Source organism: Odontesthes bonariensis, chromosome 15 (assembly GCF_027942865.1).
Source record: "Odontesthes bonariensis isolate fOdoBon6 chromosome 15, fOdoBon6.hap1, whole genome shotgun sequence".
Lineage (NCBI taxonomy): Eukaryota > Metazoa > Chordata > Actinopteri > Atheriniformes > Atherinopsidae > Odontesthes > Odontesthes bonariensis.
In genome coordinates, this window is record NC_134520.1 from 5208859 (window position 1) to 5236454 (window position 27596).

Below are 27596 nucleotides of genomic sequence, written 5' to 3' on the forward strand. Positions count from 1 at the left end.
TCTTACTTTGATAACACGTCCCTCAGTGCGATAAATGTGACGTTACAACGGACAAATTAAAGGCTTTCTAGGTTTCATTATCGTGGAGCTATTTGACCACTAAAAGCAGGCAGATGGAGTCAGAGAAGATTTATCGGAGTCAGGTACATAATGATAAAGACAAAGGTTGAGGTTTTAATGGTGTCACAGAGCTTTATATTGATGATCTGCAAATACCTTTTACAGAAAAACTGAAATTCATACTGGTCAGTGAGTAGTGCACCTCCAATGATCGGGGACGAGAGATTAAATAATTAGAGTATAGCTATACAAAGATTAGAAAAGGAAAAGGCAACTGCAAAAAGATAAAAACTTGATAAAAATACATTAACAAAAACAGGGTCACAGATATTACCATGAAGATAAGTTAGCATTCATATGAGCATTATTTATTGCTTCCAATATTTGCATTTATAGGACAGCCTGTATCTATTATTCACTATTATGAAAAAACACAATACAGTTCATTTAATAGAGGCAGGTGATGCAGACATAATGTCACATGAAGCATGAAGCAGGTGTTGTGGGCATCATGTAAAAAGACCTAACTAAGACAATCAGCTTCGAAGAAGACATTATTAAATTAAATAAATTGTGGTGCATTTTTGACATACAGTTATTTTCTTTAGTGCAAAGATCTGATGGGAACACTGATATCAGTATCATTTTCTGTAAGTGATATGAAGCCTGTGGTGGATTAGCTTAGTGTAAAGATTTAAAACAGTAGAAAACAGCAAGCTTGGCTCTGTCCAAATGTGAGAATAATATTCATTCCTCTAAAATGTATGACTCACAAAAATCAATAACACTAATTATAACCCTTGTCTGTCTTAGTAGTGGTTTTACTGAGGTCTGTGTAACAGATTTTTTACTAGTCTGGGGAAGTGGCATTCAGCAGCCTGTTGCTACAGCCCAACACATACTGGCTCAAAGATTTAAGTCATTCAGCTACAATGTAACTAGTTACTATTTCATTAAGCAGGAGACTGCAAAGCATAAAATCATGTGTGAACTCCCAAACAAATGTTTCAAATCCTGTCTGTTTGATAAATATCTGTAGGCTAGTGAATTTTTTTAACCAAACAACAGCATCAACACATAACTAAGTTCAATTATATTTGTCAGATGGAGTAAAAGCAACTCCCAGAAAAAGAGGCTGGTTATTTCATCCAGTTTCCTGTCTGTACAAAGCTAAGCTAAGCTAAGCTAAGCTAAACTAAGCTAAAATAAAAACATTTGGCATTAGCGTCTTATTATCTTTATGCTGATGAAAAATTCCATAATTCAAGTTTGTTACCTAAAAATGATACAAACAATGTGACTTAAAAATAGTAGTGGAGCAATAACATTATGACTATGACTTTTCCTTTTTGTCTTTTCATTCACCAGATGTGCTCAAGTCAGTTTGTTATCTTTATAGTGAAAAAGTGATTATGCTCAAACCATCCAAATATTTGCAAGTTATTATCAAAGCTTATAGAAACAACAAACTTATCTAAAAATTATGAATAAAAATAACATTTAAAAAAAGCACATTATATTCTGTCAAAATTGCTAAAGCTCACACTACTTGGCTCATTTCTCTATGAAGCACTACACTTGAGTTACATTAATATGCATTACATAGAAGCTAACCCTATTGGCTAAGTGGCAATGTAAAAGCAGGGCATATATATACAAGTTTCTGACACTACCATCATACATGATTCTTAACTTGGTGACTTGGAAACAGAAATTACACCATCACTTTAGCTTCAAATGTTTCCCTGTTTAGGTCTACTAAAACAGAAACATAGATAAGCAAAACATACTGCACTGAGAACTATTCATTCTAAGTCAATAGACGTATGAAAATTGAACAAAAAGGGTCTACTACTGAATAAAAGCTCTAAGCCTAAGTGGGTGCAGGAGATTTCAGTGCATTTGTAATGAGTTATCACACTCTGAAGGCAACACATTTAGCATGGCTATTCATCTGCTTTTAACAACGAAGCAAAGTTCCATGTGCCTCGGTCCAGCCTCACATTCCTGGACCTCTAGCCCATTTCTATTGTACAAAGAAAGAATTACAAAGGTAAAAGCCATTCTTCAGTTATAACACAGTAAAAACGTTTGCATAGCATTTGGCCTTGCTGCACAATCCAATATCAGAGACTCAAGGAGAAAATATAAATGCCAAATGCTAAAATTTGAAAATAATCTATTATAAATTATTTCTTACTGAGTTCTGAATGATGTGATTGATCTAATTCTTTTCTATTCATTTAAGTTGTTAATTATACATGTACAAAATCAATGCAAACATGGCAACACTTTCCTGAAGCAAAATACATGCAATGTTATCACATTAACCCCCCAAAAAACACACACATTTATGATACAAGGACTCAGTGCTTGGCATTGTTTTTGATTGCAGTCAAGTCATCAAATCCTAAAGTGGTTTTCAGAAGAATAAATAGCATTCATCTTAAAGCTTAAACAGCTCCTTTGATCACTGGTTCCCTATTGAGATATGTAGCCCAGTACACCAGGTTGAATGTCCCAAACAGCACGGGGAACACTATCCTGGACATCTTGTCAATTTTGCTCACACTGTTGTAAGTCTTTTTGGGATCTGGAGCCTTGGTTTCTGACGCTTTGAGCTGAACAGCCGTGCTGTTTGAAATGGTGGAGATAGATGCATCCTTTGAAAGGTTCGCTGTGTAATTCACACCAGCGGAACAGGTGTTGTTTGGCTTCTTTGACAGAGCTAAAGGGTCTTTCTTCTGTGGAAAACAAAGAAAGCATTGACTCAAAAAGTGGTGCTACACACTGTTCATTCAGTAAAATAAACATGTAGTTAAAAACGCAGGCACTTACAGTACAGTCACATACACATTAAAATGAATACAAAAGGAAAAACATGGGGAGGGCGAGGGATCAATGTCCTCGGGGTACTAATGAACCGGCACTATGCCACTACACTGGCAGACTGAGCTGTGTATTTATTGATCCATCTTTTTAAGTTCTAAATCCTTCTTAATGTATCACTTATCAACACATTATCAGGTTTGACAAACCTTTTCAGTGCTACTTATTTCTCCCCTCACTCCGCTACAACTCAGAAGAGGGAAAAGAAAGAAAGACTGGAGTCAGTTTGAAACTAATGACATACAATAAAATGAACCCACTGTGATCACTTCAAAAAATGTTTTACCAAATTTCCTTACTGAACAGTATCCTAAATCTTGAAAGTGTGAAGTTCTTCTTTTTCAAATTGTGTTGTTTTTACCATGTACAGCTTTAACTTTACTGTTGCGTCGTTAATTTAGGAAACTATGTCCAGGCACAGTAGATAGATGTAAACATCCGACTATCAACTGAACACCGTGGAATTCATTTGACAGAAATCAACTAAATGAAGACCTCTTTCTTCCAATCAATTCTAATATTGCTCCATATGTAACTGAGTAAATAAAATAAAAATGAAAATGAATGTCTGTGTCATGTTAGGCATTGATATTGAGGTCTGACCCAACTGTTGGAACAAAACAAGAAGCAACAGAGAAACAGATGTTGTTAAACTGAGAGATTTGGGTCCCCATAATGTTACATCAATGAGAAAACACATACCTTGGGCAGTTGGGCCTCCATTGCTTTTTTTCCATCCCAGGCCCAGCTCCTTTTGGTAAAATAATTCACTGTGGCGAATTCAATGAGGGCAGAGAAGACAAAGGCATAGCACACTGCGATAAACCAGTCCATGGCAGTAGCGTAGGCCACTTTAGGCAGGGAGTTTCGAGCACTGATGCTGAGAGTGGTCATAGTTAAAACTGTGGTCACACCTGGTGGTGGAGTAAACTGGGTCAGTCTTAGTCATCACACTTGCAATTCAGTTCTCATGGAGCAGCATCAGGGAAAAAAAACAGAGAAATATTCATGCACTAAGCACAACATTAAGGCCTAAACATTGTTGTCAAACTCTAAGAATACTCCTGCAGGATACAATATGAATACTAATGTTGCTCTTCAAGTTAATTATGCATCAAGGTGCTTGATGCACCTGATTCTTCCACACTCACCAAATACGGTTCTTGCTGGCACGGACTCTCGGTTTAGCCAGAAGGAAACCTGCGACAGGATTACAGTCATGAAGCACGGCATGTAGGTCTGGATGACAAAGTAGCCGATCTTCCTCTTCAGGTAAAAGTGAGCCATCATCACTGTGTATTGACCTGTTGAAAACAGCAGAACAGAAGAGAAGGTTTTGCAGGATAAATACTGACATTTAAGTTTTCTCACATTCTAAAGCTCATTCTGCACATTTAAGTAAATGCCATTCTATAAAGCTGGAGGATTAGCATAGGATGTAAAGGTATATTGTTGGGTTTGATTGTCAGATGGCCAACTGTGGAAACCATGTATCAGCATTGTACATAAAAGATAATCCTTGTTCGCACATATAAGAGTATTCTTAATAACAGGCCATTCTGTGTATTTCTACTTTAGATTTAGTCTGAGGCCACTGAAATGCATCTCTTTAAAAAATCCTTCTAATGTGAGGATCTTTGGTAAATCCACTGGTTGTGTTAAAGTGTATACAGGGAGAACAAGAGGATTTCATGACATCAGAGTTTCCGTTTTTGTTACGTCAGTGTGCCATCATCGCCTTTGTTCACATGAAGCTGTTTCTCTGGTATGGTGAGCAGCTGTACACACTAAGATTACAGTGAGATTCACCATAAAACAAAAGAGGAAAAACCGAAAGTTCTTAGAGCGCAAATATGAGAACGATTTGGTCCAGACTTCTTGCAGAGATTTTCTACTCATCCTTCTAGTAAAATCTCAGTGTGAACCTATCAGTAAATCTTCCAGTGCATTTCCTGCAGTTGTGAGAGTGAACACTCATTCAGAGTCCTGTTGTTGACCACCTGGTGAATGTTACGTTGTAATATTCAATCTCTTTTTTAGCTTTGTTTTGGTCTCTATGGCCTCATTTAACTTTGTCTTTTTGCCTGAAAACAACAGCCAAATCAAAGCGGTGTGGTGTGACACCAAAACATTAGGCTGACAGATGATAAAATGCTCAGAATATGCAGTCATTTGCTTACTGTTGATCAAAAAAAATGTCAGATGAATTAGTAAAATCATTAACCTCTCAGAATTTCAATCGGAAAGTTGAAACAACATTGGTATTATGATCAAATATACCCAAATTAATTGTCACTTGGGTATAACTGATTGTTTTGTTGTTTGAAGTGCCTTGAGATGACATTTGATGTAATTTCTATATAAATAAAACTGAATTGAATTGTTTGTTTGAAAAGCTGCTTTGCCTTGAGTTATTTTCATGTTTCTCTGTGAGCAGGTGTTGTGTCATCGCTCAGCACTTCAACTGTGATTAAGTGTTCCACAAATGAACTTCAGCTGAAGGAAGCCAGATGTGTGAACTAAAAAAAAAAACAAGTTGGTGGGAAAATCATCATATCCTGTTAACCGATGGAAAATTGCATTTGAGGGATTTTTTTTGTCTAAAAAAATCCTTCCGAGCTGTGGAGTCTGATAAACTATAGAAAATCCACAGATGACTGCTGCTTTCTCCTGGCAAAATCGGATTTTTCTGTCTCACTAATCCCTTGTCACAATCTGCATCCTGTATATCTCTCTCACTCTCTCTCTGTCTCTCTTTCTATGTGCAAGTGCGTGTGTGTGTGTGTGAGTTGTCAACAGAGAGTCCATCCCTTTCTGTCAGGCCGGGCCACTCTTGATTGGGAACGTACATCTTTGCCTCGCCTGAGCGAGAACACTAAAACAGACCCGGGTCAGCAGCGATTACAAGCAGGTGCACAGATGCCTGAAGCAGAAAGAGGGCTGAGAGGGACTGAAGCAAAGTTTGGATGGTCTGTGCGATGCAACTAAGAGCATCATGTCCTCGATGAAAAGAGCACCTGTGTTGCCTTCACTCCGTGAACTACTAGCCAGCAGCCCTGCTCTGTGTTGGCACAGCCCGGGCACCTCCACTCTTATCTGACTGCCTGCTGGGATTGGAAGTGGATGGAAATCTTCAAGGTGTAAAACAATGCGGTTGTGGTGGATTTTACTGCTTGGTTTTTGGAGTGTCTGCGGGGAACTGCCATTCATAGCGGAGAACAACGCAGCTATGTTGGTCAACTGGTAAGTAAAGATCCAAACCATCTGTTGAGCTTTGCCGCTTTATACTAAGATCTGAAAATTTCAGTTCATTGCAATGACAAGTTTTGCTTATCATAGCTTCAATTCTTGTGTCCATTTCTTCATCCTCATTTGCTAAACCTGTGAGGTCAAGGGTCACTTCTAACATATGAGAGGAGCACATTGCTAATCTATTCTTAGCTTGTTAAAGAGGGTTTGAAACTGAGATTAGCAACGTTAATTAAGATCATTGCTGGCTTAATGTGACTTAGCGCTTTTTTTGGCTAGTCTCTGCAGTGTGTAAATAGTTACAGACAGGAAACACAAACCTGTGGAAGACCCATACTTAGAGCAAGTTCAGATGAGTACACGCATTACTCATCTGAACTTGCTCTGATTATGGGTCTTCCAACACCAAGGGTATGCTTGGATTTTCTCCAATAACAAGTTCTCATACGACATCCAGTGTGAATATCTACTGTTCTGACAGATGCAGGAAAAACTATGCAACTATTGTCGTTTACACCACCACTATAGGAACTCCTCCTCTGTGACGGAGTCACTACCAACAACCAAGCAGCAGAAATGTATTATTCTTTACATAACAGAATTAAGCTGATGTCCCCCCGCTCCACGAGCCTCTTCCACAGCAGCCAATCCCTGAGCTGTGACGTCACTCGGTAAAAGCACAACTGATGGGCCTGCATACGGATTAACCCTACAGACCCAATGGCTCAGACCAAGGATAAGTGATTTTTTTTGCCCCCCCCCCTTTCCAATTCCACCCTCTCTTTTCTCTTGGCAGCCCCAGAGACAGCTGGCTATGTGTGGGAGGCATTCTCAAATCCTTGTGATTCATTCATTGTCTCTATCCAGTTTGATTTGAAAAAAAATTCCTTCTCACATCTTTAGATGGCACACAGTGTAATAACACAAAGCTGAATAATAGGGTGGAAGTGGAGGCTTAAAATCCCAGCTACTGCCTGAAGCTACTGTATGACTGGTGCTGTAATAGAAAAAACAACATTGATTAAAAAAGATGAGGGTACGCTAGTTGCTTGACAAGTGTGTGCACCTTTAAGATTTTTCATAATTTCTGCATAAGTATGACCCAAAATGTAATCAGATTTGAACAAAAGTAAAAAAAAAAAAAAAAGAAAAGAGAGAGAACCTAATAACACCTAAAGGGAAAAATTATAATTATAGTTTTTTATTAATTGAAAAAAAAAAGATTAACCTTGATGGAGGGTTTCCTCACATGAGCTGTTTGCTTAAGGTCCAACATTCCAAAATTGTTTCTTGAAAAACACTAACAGCCCATTTTAAATCAGGCAGCTATGTTTCCATCCAACTGTCAAGAAAATCTTAAGCAAAACTGTAATGTCATTGAAAAAAACATGGTCATCGGACCTGTTTCCATTTTAATAGATTTTATAGTGTCAGCATTATAGATCTGTAATAAACAGCGCTGTGGCTGCTAAAGAAAACTCGAAGGATGAGGACACAAGCAAAACAAGTTGCACTGACCACATACAAGAGAAAAGTGGAGAGGAAATTCTTCTATAATGGGTATCTTATTATCATTTCATGTCACATGAAAAAATCTGAGGGAAACCTAATTTGAGTCTTCCGACCTTTTGCTAAAAGGTGGACATGCTACATTGATAACTTCAGGAATTGGCCCTGCATCAATTTTTAGACATAAATTGGATTGCTCTCAGGTAATGACAACACTGTGATTCATGTATTTCTACACTAATGGAAACATTCACTGGGTACACAGTCCTTGTGAACTCCAGAAAACTGCAAGCAGGCATTAATGTTCTTTTTGGAGAGCAGTGGGTTCTCTCCAACCTTGACGTGCACACTATTGTTGTTCAGTGTTCACCCGCTGCTGAACTCATGGTCATTAAAGTTAGACAGTGTGAGACTAACAGTGATCTTCCATTGTCTTCATTCGTACACAGCCTGCGTGGCTGTGGATTGATGGTGTCTGAATACTAAAAGAAATGGTTTTGAAAAATGTTCTTTTCTTAGATCGTCTAAGAAAACACTTCCACAAACAGGCTTTGTAAAGCTTAGACTAAAATAGGGAGCCCTCTTGCACCTGATTGTCAGCCTGTCTCTAATTTCATATGGTTGACAGTCACATACTTTTGCAGGTCACAGAAATCTAATTTTGGATAAGTTTCCTCAATGAATTGTGGTTTTTTTTAACCCTTTAGAGAGAGAGAATATTGATAGTTTATTCATAAATATAGTAAACTGTCTGACAAACTTCAAGGCACCACTGAAAGATCAAAATGGCCATCTGTTGTGATCTGAGTCAGTTTACTGTCACTTCAGCACACCTCGGCTGGTGTAGATGTCTTCTGTCCCTGCAGTCTGTCCAATCAGATGATACTGGTTGAGCCTTGAGCCTTCCTCTGCCACCACCACTGACTTGGCTGCGCCCTGAGTCCACGTGTAGACCACCTCAGAGACAGGATACGCATCTACAAAAAAAGAAAAAATGGAATGAGCATGTGTTAAATTCTGATTATTCATCCAAAAAATACGTATACAGTTGGTATCCGTAGCTGCATCCGAGAAGCATTGTGTGAGGGATATTATATTGAAATAGCAGTGCATAAACCCCATAAGACTTACTTGTATATTTACAAACTACTACTAAGTACTGGTTTCTAAAGAGTAAAAACTGATCAGAGGAGTGCCATCGTTCACATATTCCCTCTTGGCACATACCAGTAACACCATACAGGTCTAAATGGTTGACCTGTACATTGAGTGGGTTCAGCCTGAGTGTGGTTCTGTTCTGCTGGCTCTGTAGTGCTCTATGGAGCATTTTGCGGGCCCCAACTGATTATAGTTACATTCCAGTATTCTAAAAGTTCTTCCACTCAGTGCTCCCTAAAATAAAATAAAAACAAGAAAATCTCTGAACCTTCTACCTACTCTACTAGCCCAAATCTGATTTAAAGGAATACAAATAAATACATTGAGAAGCACATAGAGCTCATGTCTCACCAGTCCTTCATCCTCAGTAGATTATTTTCATGTTACTGTGAGCTTGCACTGTTACCTGCTCTCAGGCAAAAACGAGTTTGATAAATGACATGTTACGTGAGTACAATTATGTAATGTTATGTTTGTGCTCATGTTAGTTTTCAGATGCAGGTGCTTTGGCATATTTGAGCCTGTGTTGAGAAGATAAACTTAAATAGTTCCACTATTCCAAACTTCCCAAACAAGCTCGTTACTGATCCTAACATCCGAAATGGAGCTTAAATAAACTAAAGTGTCCATGTTGAAAGTGTATGTCACCTAGTTACACCTTTTTGAAAATGGGTGGCAATGCAGTAATGCGACATTGAGGGATAAGCTATAGAGTTTAATTTAGCAGGTTTTGGCTACACTCGGGATGAAATTAAATGAAAGTTTAAGCTTTTTGTTAAGTAAGATAACATTCTCTGGAAAGCCAGGTTCTTTGCAACCTGGCTTTCCAGACATGTTGCAACACAGAAACTTCTTATTTGCACATCCTCAAAACAATGTGCAGAATTTTTTGTTTGCATTTTGCCCAGAAACAAAATATGTGGAGACACCCTGCAACTGCAAATAAGTAAGTTAGCCTAGCTTTGCATAAAGACTTGAAACAGAAAACTGCTTGCTTGGCTCAGTTCCAAGGTAACAAATCCACATTCCAAGTAAAATATTAAATCTTACTTAATTTATTAAGTGTAAAAATGTCCTGTTACTTTACTCCGAGACTATGTGCTCAACCGGGAGCAGTGACTTTTTGGGAATGTATTGTCACTGTCTTGTAGCTGCAACATCTACAATATGTGTTGGTATCTTTTTTTTAAATTTATTGATGAATCTGTGGCCAGTCATTCCAACAAGAGCTTTATTAGTGTTACACACATTGTTAACATTTTTGGATCTACATCTAATTTACTCCCAGGAGTTGCTCTTTTATTAGTGATGCTGGACTGAATTTCAAGACAAATATTCACTCTCTTAACTGTCTTAACCACATATGAACACTTGGTCTTACAGTCTTACAGTCAGTCTTACAGACCTATACTTAGATAAAAGCCAAATGTTCTCTGCAGGTCAAATCACTGTGAAGGGACTTGTCATGGTGGTGACTCAGAAAATCAAGAAGCTTGTTACAGGGAAGAGGTCTTGTAAAGTTGAGTATTTCGATCTAAACCATGATTTGTTTCTTCTTATTCCTAATCAAGAGTTTTTTGTGCCTAAATGTAAACACACTGTGACTATATACAAAAAAAGTGTGGATACAGTAAAACAAAGTATGACCATACTAACAGCGCTTGAACTTTTTGTCTACAGTCCATGTGATATAGTGTTCCGTCACCCATCAAGTATGGAGATTGTCTGTTAAAAATCATTATCAAGCGTGATGCAGCTGTAGATGAGCTGAAAAATGCATTTAATGGGGTACCCACTTCATTTCAGGGCTCCTGATCAAGCCTCAGTCTGCAAGTTTACAGGACACTAGGGAAAAAAAATATTTAAGACTCTTAAAATGCATGTGAACATGCTAGTCTGACCAAAAATTTTACAAAATCAAAGCTCCCAAAACGGAACTAAAGTACTAGATAATACAATTGGGGATTGAAGCACTCCTGCATATACAGAGAGAATGCACGTGATCTTGTAAAAAAATTGACTGTACTTGAGTAAAGCCCAATTTTAGCCACTTGGTGGCAAAAAAGAAAAACATCTGGCTCACCTGGTTTCGAACTGACAGAGAACACCGTCTAAAGTGGTGAAAAGTTGTTGTGCAATCAGCTGCACCAACAGGTTTAGAAAGAAGTTGGGTTTTTCTTTTTACAAAAATCTGTAAAAGTAAAGAGAGAGCTAAATGGATTTCTGCCATTCACAAACACAACTGGGCTTGTTACAGGCTTGAAACATTTTGGTACTTTCTGGGGCAAAATAGTTATTTTGCAATATCATGAAAAACAACAGAAGAGATAAGGTGTTCAGCATCTCCCATTTATAGTCTGTGAAACTGCAGAGTTTTTGCATTTAATGGAAAACGTGTAACAATGCTCCTTTCAGTCTGCTTTTTGGATGAGTGTTAAATGTTGGCTTGTCAAGACGACCTTAGAGGAACAATAGCGGGTCTACTCTTCAAGTGACATTTTTACAGAATGTTTACAGACTTAATGTTTCAATTTTGCTAATTTAAATCAAGGGGGTAAAAGAAACAAAGCTAATTATAAACCACAATAAAGTATCAAAAAGTTCACCCCTAAAGCATTTTAACTGGCTCACGAGTCCCGACTGTGCTCACATATAACATGGGCTGAACAGTGAACAGTACCATCATTTTATCCATTTTTACAGATTTCATTACAATATTTTGAACAAAATAAAAAGATGATCGTGTGAACCTGTCCTTATACAAGCAGAATGTTGATATTTATGCTGACAAATCCCTCTTTGAAGGGCAACCAGACATTTGGACTTTTAAATACTTTCAGACTTTTGCTAAATTTTCCCATTATAGAAATAAGGTACATATAAACATCAGGAAACCTGACATCTGGCCAGATATGTCGTCCACAGATACTTTGGAAGGTCACAAAGCTATCATTCAAGATCAGCAGTGGCAGTCGAGCTGAATATTTTGCCACTCGGGAGCCCTAACTTCAATCACTGTAGGCGTGGCTAGATAGAACAGTGACTTGGGTGCATAACCTCCTTTCTATGTGCACAGCTAGACTGAAATGTGCCCAGACGCTCCACTTATGCTCCAGTGTTTCATCTTTTTGCATTTTTTTGGAAAAACAGTAAATAGTAAGTGTCTATTAAAAGAACATATGCTCTCACTCACATATTCTTCTGTTTCTTTTTTTTTTGAGACGGCTAAAAAAATCCTTAAACTATGACCAGACTTTTACTCTGCTCTAATAAAATCCTGATTTTATAACCACAGTGTCATCTGACAAAATCAAGATTCAAGGAACTTGAAGAGAACGTTCGTGTAGTGAATCGGCTACGCTTACGTGTACAATGTTCTCCCACGGAGAAAGTTAGAAGTGGCAGAATGGCACTGTCACAATGTAAATTGAGGGTCTCGACATAATTTGGTCAATAACTCGATTCCCCTCCTGTGCATGTTTACTGGAATGAGGACAGTGGTGCAGTTAAAGGTGGGGTATGAGATCTTGGAAAAACGGTTCCTGCAAGCTATATTTTTTAAAATACACAACCTTGCCTCTCCCTTCAGCCCACCCCTCGAAACAACGCCTTCAAAACACATGAACGAGTCACGAGTCTGTGAACGCGCAGGGGGGTGGGGGGGGGGGGGGCTGACGGTTGATTGGCATGTCAGAATCCAATAAAAGTAACTCTTATCATTACTTCTATTGGTCAGACATTTCCTCTTGCTACACCCTCTACAATGGACTAAAATATTAATTTTTTTTCCCAAACATTCTATTTTAGTGGGTGCAATGGGGTCGTGAGGAGGTTTTCAGACAATATGATAAAAAATGCTCCAGAAAACATCTCATACCCCACCTTTAAATAGCCACGTCAAACTCTAACCATAGCTTGACTCTAACGTGCATGAGCTGGGAGAGAGAACGTGCTGTTGTTAAGTCTTATTAAAGTAACTGACTGACCACAAAACTCTCCAGAATGCAGCAGCATATTAACCCAACTAATGTCGTTCAATCTTTTAATACAGTAGCTTAAAGTGCATCTTTTATGTCTTACTTTTCAAGTACTAACAGTAAAGCCATTACATAATGCGTCTTCAGACTTCCAGCTACAATTTTGAATCCTTGATCTTTAGGGTCTCTGGAGTTTTAAAGTGCAGATCAACTCATAAGGAGCATAAAGAAATGAATTGCCAGTCGCACACAATATGATTTCTGTACTTGATTTATATAACGTGACAATTGCGTTCTCTTTAGCTCAGCCCTACAAAGTTTTGTTTAAGACAATGCTGTGCTGTCTTTGAGATGATAATCCACAGACTGGTTGATTCGGGTCAAACTAAATTGCAGTTAAGTCTTGTAACACCACAGTTGCTGGATTAGTGCAGCACTGTTAGATTGGACTGCACTGCAGTACGATTGAGAGAGAAAGAGAGTGACACACACACACACACACACACCCACACACACACACAGATTTAGTGCATCTTCTTTACTGTGCGTATAGAGATCGTACGACAGTATGAGCGAGTGAGACTTCTGTATTTTGCAGTGCTTGCTTGTGTCCAGCACAAACCTGAAAATCAAAGACTTGAAATACTTTACATCAGCATAAAGAAGCAGCAGGAAGCAGCCCCTCACTGTCAGCTCTGTTTCATACTGAGTGTGACCAAATCTTTCACGGACCACTTACACATATACTGTAGCATCTTGGCATCAGTTACACCTGCCAATTGTGATACACTCATCTGATGAAATCACATCCAAACACAAACTATTAAATGTGTCACATAATTGAACTTGTGTGTTTTAACACAAAATAAAATGTCAAGTATGACAACTTTTCAGCTGGTAAGTCCGCTTTTCCTCACAATGACAGTACTAAATGGAGTTACTGCTTTTGGCCAAAAAGTAGTTCTATGCATAATCCACTGGGAGGTTACTAATGGATGTACCTTACACTTAAAATAACAAAAGAGATGTTCAAATTTTGATTATTGAGATTTAGAGGTCAGTAGGACAACTTAAGGGAGGAAAGCTGTTTGCTGTATGCTGATGGCAAGAGGAATTCAAATGATAAATTCCTTCTTTACAATTATTCATCGTGGGTGTGTTATGGCCACTTTATAGAAAGAGGGTGGAAAAGTTATTATGCCAAAAATCTACTACATGTGGCAAATAAGGATTTGGGTCCTTGTATGGCAGCAAAACAGATCCCACATGCCCATCTGGGCACTGAAGCTAGTTTTACTTTCTGTGACCACTTCATGTGTTTCCTGGCCATTAAAAGATCTGAAAAAATCTCCACTTAAAGTGCTAAACAATATCCACAGTTCTTATTCTATGCGATCAGGTCAGAAAAGGTAACACTTTAAAATATGCATCGAAGTCTGGGTTTTCTTCCCTATTCCTGTTACACTGAAAGTGCAAAGGGACAGTATTTTTCTAGTATTTCTAGTAACTTCTTGTGAGTTTCAGAGTTCATGTGATGGACGCCTGAATGGGATTTTAGAACAGGTTTGAAAAACTGTAGTTGTCGTAGTTCTGTAGTTTGATGTGCTTCAAAAGAAACACTGAGTAGCTCTAACTTTGTTTGTCTGCTTTCTATAGTATCTGTTTGTTTGTTCTAACATCAGGGAAAATGACTGCAAGGCCACAAATTATGCATAAAATTCTCATTAAAAGCAGATTTCATGCTTATTGCAAGCTTGTCGTTTAAAACCATGTTTTACAGCGAGATGAGTTTATGGAAATATTCATCCCACAACAGGAAATAGATTTTTTTTTAAACTTCTCCTGCATGTCAGGTTAGATTTTTCTAGATGCATTTGCAGCCATTACTGCTGAGAGGTGGAACCAAACACTTTTATGTCAAAACAGGTATGATTGGATGGGATGAATAGTAGCAGGAAGTCAACTGGGAGAAAGTGGGAGTTTTCTGGTCCAACAGCTCTGGTCTGAAATTGGTTCTGACCTTAGCTCTGTGGATACAGTAACATGTATGCAATGTCTTTGATTGATCTCCACAGTCTTGTTGTATGGAACACACTGAGACTCACTTTACTTATACCGTGTCTGAATTACGTCTTGCACTTCAAGCTGATAAAAAGCTGAATTCGATTATTAAAAAAATGGGTATGATAGTGTAAAAAGGAATTTGGGCCAGTAAACATAGTGCCAATCTGGCGAGATGCAGATTTTTCCATCTTTAGCTGTCCCTGGATGGCATGAGGCTTAGACATGATGAATTACTGCAGATTTACTGGAGTAATTTATGTTTCTTGAAGCAGAGCCATGCAGCTTTTAAAGGGGCACTAGGTAGCATTTTCACCTAAAATTATAGCCTTCAGGAGTTTAACAAAGGTTAAACAAGTCAATAGTAAGCGAATGAAGCCTGTCTCGCTCCCAACAGGGGTCTGTATGCTGAAAATCCCATATGTAACTTCGGCAGGAGCGACCCGCTTCTGAAGTGTCGTGATGCGCGAGAAGAGTCGTTTGTGTTTACGGCACTTAGCTAGGTACTGTATGCTAGTTGTAGTTGTAGGCTATGTGTTCGCTTGCGTTGAAGAGCCAACACCAAGCGTTTCATATTCTGCCTTTCACAGACTGAATATGAAACGTTCGATGTTGGCACTTCCCATCTTTGTGAAATTTCTCCAAGAGTGATCTTGTTCATCTACCATAGTGACCTGGGTTTTAGATCGTAAAGAGACAGGTGATGATGGTGCTCTAATTCCTCCTGAGTTCGAGACGTAGCCTAGCTTCAGAAATACACGGACTGACCTGATTATAATAAGAATAGCGTTTTGATCCGAACAAGAATTGTTATCTACAAATGAAAATTGATTAATTTGTGATTGTAATCGGAATAGTGTAGCGCTAGTCTGCGTTTATTGCAGCGTGTATGTTGGTAGTGCCTGCGCGCATCTGTCTAAGATGTAACTTTTGTAAGTGTCTGCTAATACAAAGGAATCACTCCACGAATACACCATGATGAGGGAAGAATCCCATTCAAGATCAGCAACAGTCCATCCATACATCCATTATGTGCCGCTTGTCCGGGGATCGGGTCGCGGGAACAGCAGCCTGAGCAGAGAAACCCAGACGAGCTGTCCCCGGCCACTTCCTCCAGCAACAGGATTATAGCATATTATCTTGAGTTCTCTCTACAGAAAATCTCTGATTATAGTATCTTCCGTGGGCAGTCTACACTTGTGAATCAGATGACCTAACTGCACTGACTAAATAACACAATGGCAGCATTCGCCACGATGGTTAGTTAGTGGGTGTGTACAGGTGGGCATTTTTACGACAGTGTAGAATTTCAGTTTGACCAATAGAGATCACTATACTGCCGCTAAACTACCTTGTATCCCTTTAATTTCTGTTTTCTCCAACGTTCAAGAGTTCTTTTGAGAAGAACTCATAACTCACAGAAACAGGAAAAAAAAACACTCGTAACACAATATATATTTTGTTGAACAATGCTATTTTCCTTCTTTTTTTTTATAAACCTTTACTTAAAGAAGAGACAATTTTGAACATGTAATGGGGCTGATCTTTTAAACACAAAATTTGAGATCGTAACCAAAGTCTGGTGTTTTTTTAAAAATCCATATAAAAGAACTGTGGTTTCAAGTGAATAAACTAAGCTGTGGGATGTCACTACAGGGTGGAGGTGTAGGCTATATTACCAATGGCTATAATTTAGGAGAAGAAATAGTCGTCCAAAATTGACTTTTTTTTTTCTTGAGGAAGGAAGAAATCAACAACTCAATGGAAAATGGAGACAGTACTTCAGGAATGCCTTCCATCTCTGGGAATATTCGGGATATAATTCCATATCTTGGTAGACGGCAGTCAGTAGTGTGAGTTAGTTTGTTGGGTGGTTTGCCGTCTCATACTGAAAAAAGCTGGTGAATTGTTTTAATGTTTGCCAGACCATATTTTCAGAGTTGTTTATGCGCATCAAGTCTTCTTTGAAACCTTGCAAGTGCAAACCTTTTTTAGTGGAAGTTTTTCAGTTTTTTTTTACCATTTCCATTCACCTTCAAGTAAGAAACAGCAATTGAGACCAAGCTAGTGACATGCAATGTGTTAAAACAGTAAGCCGTAACACAGAGACAATGCATACGCAAAGTCATTCAACAGCAGGACACACTAATACCCTCATTCAGTACAAAAGATCCTTTTTTTTTTGTTGTTGTTGTTTTCATTTTCAGTCGCTTTGTGGAGAGGTTTATGCACCAACAACACTTGGTTAAGTGAAGTATTTTCATATTCTTATGAATAAATCCTTACAAAGAAGCTTGTGAAGCCCTCAACACCAAGACATAGTGGTGCCGACATGTAATTTAAGCACATTATGTGCCTCCACCACAAAAGAGGTCATACACATTTTATATATTTCTTCTAGACAGGCTTTGCATGAGAATATAACAACTGAGGTGCTTTCATAATTATAGAAACAAATCCCAGAATTTAGAGAACGTGACTTAAAAGCAATTTTTCCCATGGGTATGCCTTATTTCAAATTCAAATTCTTCTTCACGTTTCTGTTAGTGTTATTTTAATAAACTGAATGACTAAAAATCCTGCCCCTGTTCTCTGTCCATCACTAAGTGTAAACTGAGGAACATGGACAAAAATGAAAGCGAGGAGCCTTACGACATGGATTTGGATGCCTAATTGTGAACATGGAAAATACTTCAACATGCTCCCAGGTGTGATTTAAGATGTCAAAAACAAGTTGTTGGGCTGAATCAGTTTACAATCTGTGTGGAAATGAGACGATTATGTCTCCATTTGATTTCTATTGGCATTTTAGATCACCTATTAACGAGAGATCTAAGTGAACACATCAAAAGATATATTTTTCAATCAAATCATCCAAATGTAACGAGGCAATGGCAGCCACAGAAAGTCCTGAGTCTGTACCAATGTGTTTTAAGACAGGTACAAATAAATCAATGCAGATTTACAATACAACAATTTATATATTACATTCATATAAGTCTTTCTTAATTCATTAATTATTTCTGCAATTCTGCTTAAATGTGTGTTCACTCAGAGGAGCTCAAAGAACCTCTTTGAAATTTTAGGAAAACTAAACTATTGACAATAATTAAATAATACTTTACATGAAGTCTTGTTTTTTTCATGTTTTTTTTTGTGGTGACTCAGATAAAAAGATAATACTCCACTTTCTATGTGCCAAAAAGGAAACTACAGCTAAGCAGTCTGGTTACACATCAGCTATGGTCTAATGGCAATCCAGCACACACCCTGATAACGGTCAGCAGACACCTGAGCTAAAACCTCCTGTTCGTTGCACCACTCAGTGTTTGAGTGTAGATTAATTCAAACAAAAAGAAAAACTACTCTAAATCGTTGTCAGATAATAATTCACAGTTTCCAGTATATTTCAGTTTTTCACTTGTTTTTGCATTCATTGGCCAAAACTATTTATAAAATGTGAATTATTGAGCTTTTGAGGCAATGGTAGGGACATGCTTGCTTACTTTTAGACAGAATAACATTCATTAGCTTGTTGCTGTTTAACCCTAACTGGATTTTTTTCACCTAAAGTCTTCTGGCTTAACTTCATATGATAGGACGCGGTAACAGTGTGGTAGATGTTCCAAAATAAAAAAATGAACAAGAGATTAAAAAAAAAAACTGACAACTGAAAGATGGAAAAGCTAAACTTTGATATGAAGTGAATTTACATGACAGCCTAGGGGTGGGCGATATGGAAAAAATGTTGTATCACGATTTTTTTGCATAAAATCACGATTTCGATTTTTTATCACGATCTTCCATCCAAAGAAAAAATAAAGAAAGACCAATCACAGTAGAGTTAAGTCGACATGCTGAACCACAGAAGAGCTAAGGAGTAAAAGAAAGAATTTGGCAATCAACACATTGTAATTCAACTGTAAGCCAATTCAAGATGAAAAATAATGATCTAATTAATGACATCTGACACAGTGAGAGTGAAGCAACCGGAACTAGAAAAACGAACCACTGATGACGACTTGACTCCACCTGTTAGAAAGCCCATGTTGTTTGGTTATTTTCAGTTAAATACATTAATTACCTCCGCCAAGGAGGTTATGTGATCGCCCGAGTCTGTTGGTTGTCTGTCTGGATGTTCGTCTGTTCGTGCTGCAATCTTGCGACCTGCCACAATCGTTTCTCCTCCCGATGCAGCAGTGAACAGCTTGTAATTTTCCCTTTGCTGTTTTCACCTAACATTAGCCTGTACATCCTGGGTTTATTGTGTGTAAATGCCAGAAGAACCACAGCCAAATAAATCCACCACAAACTGGACATCTGTATCCGTGTCTTTTAACGGGGACACACACCATACACCAGCATTAAAAAAAAAATAAATAAATCATTGCGCTGATTGGCAAAGGCGATCTATACGGTTTCTCTAATTTGGTAGATCGCCTGCGATTCTCCACTCTTCCTCGCCAGTCACGATTTTATATCGTCAGATCGCGCACCCCTATGACAGCCCCTTAGCAAGCAAGGAGCTTCTTTAAGGGATTAGTGGGTTATCAAGGTGAAAACTCAGACAAAGCCATATGGCTTGCTTAAACACAGCACAATGAAAAGCATCGAATACAATTTTCAAAGATACACACATTTTACATCCATGGTCCACCTCCCTTTAAGTTACGCCTCTCATACAATAAAACAGTTTGACAGACAGAAGCCAGAGTCGGCAGAGAGCTGCACTAATAGTAGTAGAGTTCATAGCATGAAAGGTGATTAACACAACAGCAAAGGACAGGTCTGCTGTAGCTTTGAAAGCCTTGAGCTCCTGTGTGAGTGCTGTCCATTAGGTCAAAGGATTAGCTGAGGTTAATGGGGTTGGAGAAAAACAGGACATACAGCTCAGTAACTTTTACAGCTTAGAACCTCACACGAGTTGGATTTTTACCATCACATTAGGGTTTAAAAGTCATTTTATGGTCAATAGAATACGTCTTGTTATTAAATGTGCATTCAGCGTAACTTTTTCATCCCCCACTGTAACAGATGATACTCATGCAAAGCTTATCAGCTTCTAACATACAAATACGGTGCAAACCTCTGAGAATACGCGATGCCAACAATAAAAAATGAGCAACATGAGCAAAAAATTTCAGAATGTCATTTAATTTCTGCAGCTATTCTTTCTTTCTTTCTTTTTTCCCACCAATGTTTTGATGTCAACCCACTCTGAATAGTTATTAACTAACTAACCAACTAACCAACTAACTAATTAACTAACTAACTAACTAACTAACTAACTAACTAAAATACTCTGAATAAGAGATTGCCATGTAAAAACCCAAATATAATCATATTTAGAATAAGCAATAGACAAATGAAGCTATCTGGAGTATATACATGGACACACACACACAGACACACATGTATATATATTAATATATATGAATGAATATTAAACCCCCCTTGAGTTGTCACAGCATTGCGGACACACACTTATGTTTCAGATGCATGCACTAGGCTCTAGAGTTCCCAGGTCTGCTTAATATGAGCAACCTTGGTTTTTAAGAATACTGTCACTTGTTTGGGCTTGATCAGGTTGCTTATTTCTGTCACAATATTTGGCAACACTGGCTCCATCTGAGTTCAATTCAGATCTGGAAGGCTGTGGTCAGTAGAAAATAGAATCTGGGGCAGGCGACAAACCAGAGTAGGCTAATTCTCCGTGTTTTGAAGGACATAGATGTATTATGCTCTGCAATCAGGAAAATTAATGGAATGTCTGATATGCAACTCATGTCAACACCACAATTGGAATTTTGTCGTTTTAAGATGAAGGTCAAAAGTCTGGTGTTGTGTATGTACACAAAATAAGTATAAAAACTGGCTGATAAAAATACAATTAGTTTTTTTGTCATCTTAAGAACTATTGTATCCTATTGCCATGGCAAGGATAATAGGAATTCTTTGAAAGTTGTCTATCATTTCAGTTACACTGAATCTACAGAATACCAGGCAAATGCCTCTGACCTTATTTCTGCATAAAATACGTTCAATTACTCACTGATAACAGTTTGGTGAAAGTCGGCGTCCTTCAGACACTATTTAGGTTACTCGAGATCCGCGTATATCCATAAAACGGGAGTGAATAGGGCATTGACAATACAGCCTCTTAATAAGGCATTATCTGTCTTTATTTCACAGATACTTTAAGACGAATGAATGAATGAACGCGTACTATTGCACTGTTAGCTCAGAGGTGCAGTGTTGTTGTTATCCGGGGCTAATAGGAAGCTTTCTTCTACACATGCGTCTAGTGGGATGACTTCATCGACAAGCGCCGCTGCAGCACAGCTCATTCACTCTGTGCTCTGTGACGGTCGGCTAACTTCACACAGAGTTTGCTACTGCTCGTTTTGTGCAACATGGCAGAATATTTATCAGATTTTGATGACGTGGACGACGACTCTGAGTACGATGGAGTGAATGAGCTGTGCTGCAGCGCCGCAGACGTGTGTGTAGAAAGCCCCTGATAGCCCCCAATAACAACAACACGGCAGCTCTGAACTAACAGTGCAATAGTACGCGTTCATTCATTCATTCGTCTTTAAGTATTGGTGAAATAAAGACAGATAATGCCTTATTTAGAGGCTGTATTGTCAATACCCTGTTCTCTCCTGTTATATGGATATAGGCGGATCTCGAGTGATCTAAATAGCGTCCGAAGGACACCAACTTTCACCAAACTGTTATCGGTGAGTAGATAAACGTATTTTATGCCAGAAATAAGGTCAAAAATTGAACTTCCCCTTAAGGGGAGCAGAGCAGTAATCTCAGCAACACCAGCTCTTAAAGAGAAATCTCTGTGTAAAAAGGTTAGCCCTGCCCCTGGTCTCTGCTGGGGGTTGAGTTGACCAAAGTAGGTGTGGAAGTAGATAAGTATCAGCATGCAGGATGAGCAGCTCTGCCTCAATGGCCCAGGATCACCTTTCATATGTCAGAGGCAGCGAACACCTTAACTGCTAATCTAAAGCACATGGCAGAAGCTCCCCAGATATTTTTGCTCCACTGGGGCTATGTGAGTCAAACTGACTGGCTTAAGTCAAGTGGGCGGTTGAGCAGGAGCCAAAAGGGTGGTTCAACTGTTCGTGTGCATGGTGTGCAGCTGAATTTTTGAAGGTTATCTTGGTGGAGAGTTTTCAGTGTGTGTGTGTTTCAGTGTTTCCTATCAAATGGAGCTGAACACAGTAAAGGAATCAGCAGAGCTGCCCTGACATGATGATTAATGGCTTAATCAGGAATGGTGTGTCAGCGTTGAGATGGTTATCTCCTGCACTGCCACCACAATAGCTTTGCACCTGAGGGACACGGGCTGTCAAACACGCTAAGATACATCCGTCACTGTATTCTCTGCAAGGATAAAGACTGTGAAACTGAAGCTGTGTCAGAACGTCATGCTGTTTTTCTCACTCGTGCCCTCGTGTTTGTGGTTTATGCCCACTAGCATTTCAGAATTGAATTGTTTCATTTCCTGTTTAATTCATTTAACGCAGATATTCAATGAGCATATTTTCTCAGAGGTCTGTTTACTCACAGCTTCCAAATTTAAGGGGACAGGCGTGGGCATCCATTGGGAAATCTTCCAGCTGCATGGGACACTCTGCCGAGATAGTGAGCCTGTAAGAGGAAGGGAAGCATCCAAAGATGGAAAAATATTTTTTACTGCAACAAGACTTAAACTTAATGAACATTCCTTTCACAAATAAACAATCATAATTTCAAATATCATTGTTCTTTTTATATAAGGTTTTACTTTAGTCTGTCTAATCAATGAGTTTCAGAAGATCAACAGCAGAGGAAAAGACATTTTTCATGAGCAACTGAACCATCAGAGGGTCTTCTGATGGAGACAAGATGATGCAACTGTGGGTGTGAAGTGAGCTTGGGAGTATTACTTCGTGGAGAGAGGCTGCCACCTATTTGTGGAAGCATAGTAGAGCACAAATTAAGCTTTAGTGGAAATAAATCGGGCTCCCATCGTGGCTCTGACTGAGTAATTATGGAGCTTACAGCTTTGTGTAATGATGCCCTCTGCTGGCCATACTGGGAACAGTCGCAGCTGCTAAATCACAAGGCATCTCTTTGAAACCACAGGGTAGAATTACACTAAGATGTTTGCCTGCTTTACAAATGATTTATGTGGCTATAGCTCTACTCCAAATGGATTCTGTGGATATTACATTGGATATCTGGGGTTTCCTATAGCTGATGCATTCATTGTCTGTTACACTTCTGGGCCATTTTGAAAAAAGACGAAGTTCAGTCTTTTTGTTAATGCAACATTAATATAGTATAAATACAAATAATATGGTATACAGTGAAGATAAAGCGAACACAGTCGGGCTTTTCAACATATTAAAGGGCATCTGCTGTCTCAGCTGTTTTAGTGAAAATCTGGCCCACACCAACACACATGCCTTGATAAGTGAGAAAGACTTTATAAATACTGACCCTGGAATTCTCAATAAGGTATATTACAGGGCACAATATTGAACTGTATGATAATCAGTCACCGGTCATTGTGGATTGAGTCTCAGTGTATGTCACCCTCTAGTGGACGATTCTAAGACATGAATGCGTTAGATGTGATTCCCTGTATTTTTTTGGGTTGTGTAACCCTTATTTTTACTGAACATTTAAGAATTCTGCACATCTCACAAAGCCTCTGACAAAGGCACATCTCAGCCCTTTCTTTTAAAATAGGGATTTTTTTTCAGCAAACAGACAAAGCTTCTTTGACTCCAGTGTCTAAGGAAAGAATATATTTGTATTAACTAGTTACATTAATTAGTTACAGTTGTGACACTGATGTGGGGCAGCTGTGGCTCAGTGGTTAGAGTCGGTCGGCCAATAACTGGAACAGTGGCAGGTTCGATTCCCACTCTCGCCACTCAAAAAGATTGGTGGAACTGAAAGCTGGAGGGGTGTCAGTCCACACCACCTCCTTGTCACGGCCAAGATGCCCTTGTGCAAGGCACCATACCCCCATGCTCCCTGGCTGTGAATGGCTGCCCACTGCTCCAGTTTGGCATCTGTCTCTGTGAGTATGTGACCCTGTGTGTGTCAACAGGTGCCAACCTGGATGGGCATGACAAATTTCATGTGTATGCATGACCAATAAATCTTAATCTGATGTTCTTATTCTGACATTGTTCTAGTCTCAGTGATGGCAGTATGAGTACAGAGGGTGTTTAATCCTGTTTTTCTACAAGCTGACTTTCCCATAATAGCTGCGTTATAAACCTACAGACTGATATCTCAGCTGTCGGGGTGTCACTTTTGCTTTTTATAACTCTGACTCTTTTCTGAGCTTGACTAATTTCCACAGAAGACCAGTGGTGCAAAGGCGCAGCTCGGACTGCCGTTTATTCGTCTAATATATACACTACTAGCCTCGAATAAATCGTGAACAATAAGAACACTGCAGAATGGCAGCCAAACAAAAAAAGGCAATTGCTTCTATTTGTATTTATTCACTCAGGTGCCTGATGTGTTTTAGTCATCTTCTCAGCTATACTGCGGGACATTACACTGCCTGGATCGAAACTCTATGTTTCCTCAGAGAGATATTTTCATGGTACAGCGGTTATGGTGCTGCAGACTACAGTACTTGTTCTCTGTGCTAACGAAGGAGAGGGAAGGGGAGTAATGCAAGCATAAAATGTTTCTCTAATAGCCTCGTTCCCAGAACACAAATGCATTAATGGGCCGTTGTGAACTAATTTCTATCAGCTTGTAGCATCAAAAGTACTGTAGATTTGCAGCTATTTGAAAGAGACTGGATCAATGATCATTTTTGACACGCAGCCATTTCCATCTGTTTAAACTTCTTTCTTTATTATTTGATTTGTTGTCCTAATAAGATGATGACCCAGCAGTGAAAGGGTGTAAATTAGATGGGTTCTATCAAGGAAGGATACACCTCCTCTGTGTAGGATTCAAACACATTTAGCATCCATGCCTCTCTGAGTACTTCAAATAAGTGGATAAAAATGGAGGGGAAAAGCAGTTAAAGCTTTTAAAACAACAGACACTGCAAAAAAGTTGTACGCAAGATGTGTCTGTGACATGTTGAATAAGCTTTAAAAAGGATACAGAGAGTGTTGAAAGCGGTAATAAGAGGAATGGATCGTGCAATTTTTCTGCCAAAGTGAAGGCTTCAGTGATGTAGAGACCGAGTTAATGACAGAGTGTGAGTAGGACACAAGTGCTGGGTCAAAGCAAACATTTCAAGTTCCTCTGACCTCCATTTTACTGTATGAGGACAACATAGTGACGCATCAGCGTACCACTGAGACATGCAGAATGAGTATGTGGGCTGCATCAGAGCAGCAGGGGTCTTAAAAGCCATTAAACACAAAGAAAAAGAAGAGGCTGATGGAGGTTTTAGGCTACGGCTACACGAAAACGAAACGAGGTTTTTTTTGAAAACGGGTTCGAAAATTCTTGCGACCACACGGAAACGCGCTGCTGTCCAGACGACAACGATGAAACGATACAATACACACGCCGCTGTGTCACGCCACGCTGTGAGACAATAGAGAAGTGTTAAAATTGGCTCACAGCGTCAACGTGTGACTGACGCAAAAACGTTTTAGCTGTAACAATGGAAACGAAACGAGGCCGTTTTCAAACTTTCCCACTCTGGAACCCGTTTTCAAAAACTATCGTTTTGGGGTAGTGGGAACGCCGGCTCCGTGTGGCCGCGACAGCGAAACGATAAGAAAAAGTATCGTTTACAGTGAAAAACGTTTCCGTGTAGCCGCAGCCTTAGTCATCTCTTCGTTCTTAATTGGATTACACAACATGTCTAAACAGCACCACTCAGCTCTTATGAGTCAAAAGAAATGTTTATCCACCTTCAGTCCGGAAGGGGCCTCAGGGCTGCAGCTCACCTCATGGTGTACAGGAGCGTCCCGTCATCTTTGAGCCGCAGCAGTTTGTTTGGTGTGGTCATGTTGTGTGCGATGGACTTTTTCCCATTGAGGAAGAAGGTGTCGGGGGTCCAGATATTGCTGGCCAGGAGGTTGTTCAGGGGCAGCATCTCCATTGGGCCTTTAAAGCAAAGCCTCTCATCTTTCCAGCTTTGACGGAAAAATACATCAATGGTGTATTCCTGCAGAGAAACACTTAACTGCTCAGTCCCATGAAGACAGGGGAGGTACTGTGCTATATGTTAAAAGGCCCATGCTCTTTGTACTGTATGCACTGAGAGAATAAAAGAAGTATATTAAGACACTGCACATATGTTTAGCGTATATTCAAATGTACGGTGCATGCTGTCTACAGTGAGGAATTAACCCTAATGCAGGTTTCTTTGTGTAAGTGGGAGGTGATCAGATGGAGTCAGTCATCATATAAATACGTCATGTGACTGCAGTTTTTTTTATACTTCTAATTAAAAAAAAATCCAGTTAGGATCCAGTTTACATTTTCACATGTTTACTGTGTTGCAGTAATTTTCAGATCACTGAAATAATTACTTATTGGGTAAGAAAAAAAAACAACACAAATATGAGTAAACTAAAAGAGTTTCTCACCATTTCAGTGTCAGACACTGGACCAAAGCTTGTGACAAAGATGTTGGTTTTGATCTCTGTCACCTTCTCTGTAAAAAGAGAAAGAACGTGGTAAAAAACCTTCTTATTCCAAGTGTGCACGCTATTTGTGTACTGCCTGATAAAAGTTTTTGCCTTCTTTGCACAAGTTTAGTTGTTACATTTTAACTCAGGGTTGGGATATGTAGGATTGATCAGGCTTGTTTTATCCTTGAAAAGTAACTCAAGTTAAAGGACCAGTGTGTCAACATTACTGATATCTAGTGGTAATAAAGTTGGAGAAAGTTGGAGAAACCATCTCAAACGCTGTCATTCCAACATCCGTGTTGTCATGCCAGATCTCGTGACTGTAATAAAAAACCACATCTAGTGCTGCGTTTACATCGGCAGGCAGAAGTGACTCAAATCTGATTTTTTTCCAATGATGTGACTCAGCTGTTTGGACACAGAAATCAAATCGCCACTTCCAACTTTCAAATGCTACTTGTGTCATTCCAGTATGTGGGCCTATGTCTAAATCTAATCTCCCAAGTGGTCTCACATATATACCGCTTTCTGTTGCTGTTAGTGACACAAGTAAAAAGGTTTCTATTGCACATAGACATGCTGTTTCAATGGACAATTGCTTGCAGTTACAATTTTGAACTACTAAATCTGACCTGTACTGAATCAGAATTGAAGAACATGGCCTATGAATACAAGCCCAAAAGAAGCAACTGGGTCCTGAAAAACAATCCCAAAACAACGTGACTTTACCTGAGATTAAAAAAAATCTGAACAGTCAACAATCTAACAATCTTTATATTGCCAACATAAATAAGAAATGACTCATTGACTATATGGAAATATCCCTCTCCTGTTCTAAGAGCACACATAGATCAGTCAGTGGTGTAAGAAGCATGTAGATCCTTAAATCCTCTCATTCCACCATGTAAAAACACTATTACATGGAAGTAAGATATGTGTGATGTGCAATTATTTCTATATCTGCACACCTGTTGCACATGGCCTTTAAAATGCACCCAGCTGACACTTTGCTATATTTCATTCACATTTCAGCCACTAAATCCTCTGCATTGCTGCCAAA

The 27596-nt window shown here is 39.0% G+C and overlaps 1 protein-coding gene across 4 annotated transcripts in view; it reads right to left on the reverse strand.

The window, feature by feature from the left end:
• Nucleotides 1-166: 166 nt before the first annotated feature.
• gabra5 (gamma-aminobutyric acid type A receptor subunit alpha5) overlaps nucleotides 167-27596 on the reverse strand; it is a 30071-nt gene continuing 2641 nt past the window's right edge. For 3 of the 4 annotated variants that reach the window (XM_075484808.1, XM_075484809.1, XM_075484810.1), the window contains exons 4-10: nucleotides 26492-26559; nucleotides 25847-26067; nucleotides 22486-22568; nucleotides 8541-8684; nucleotides 4101-4253; nucleotides 3652-3863; nucleotides 167-2804 (exon numbers count right to left, since the gene is read on the reverse strand). In XM_075484808.1, the coding sequence (XP_075340923.1) occupies nucleotides 2514-2804; nucleotides 3652-3863; nucleotides 4101-4253; nucleotides 8541-8684; nucleotides 22486-22568; nucleotides 25847-26067; nucleotides 26492-26559 (1172 nt within the window). In that variant the 3' untranslated portion in view covers nucleotides 167-2513. Of the gene's footprint in view, nucleotides 2805-2885; nucleotides 3133-3651; nucleotides 3864-4100; nucleotides 4254-8540; nucleotides 8685-22485; nucleotides 22569-25846; nucleotides 26068-26491; nucleotides 26560-27596 lie in introns of those variants that run through there. The other variant, XM_075484811.1, reaches the window with a different exon arrangement.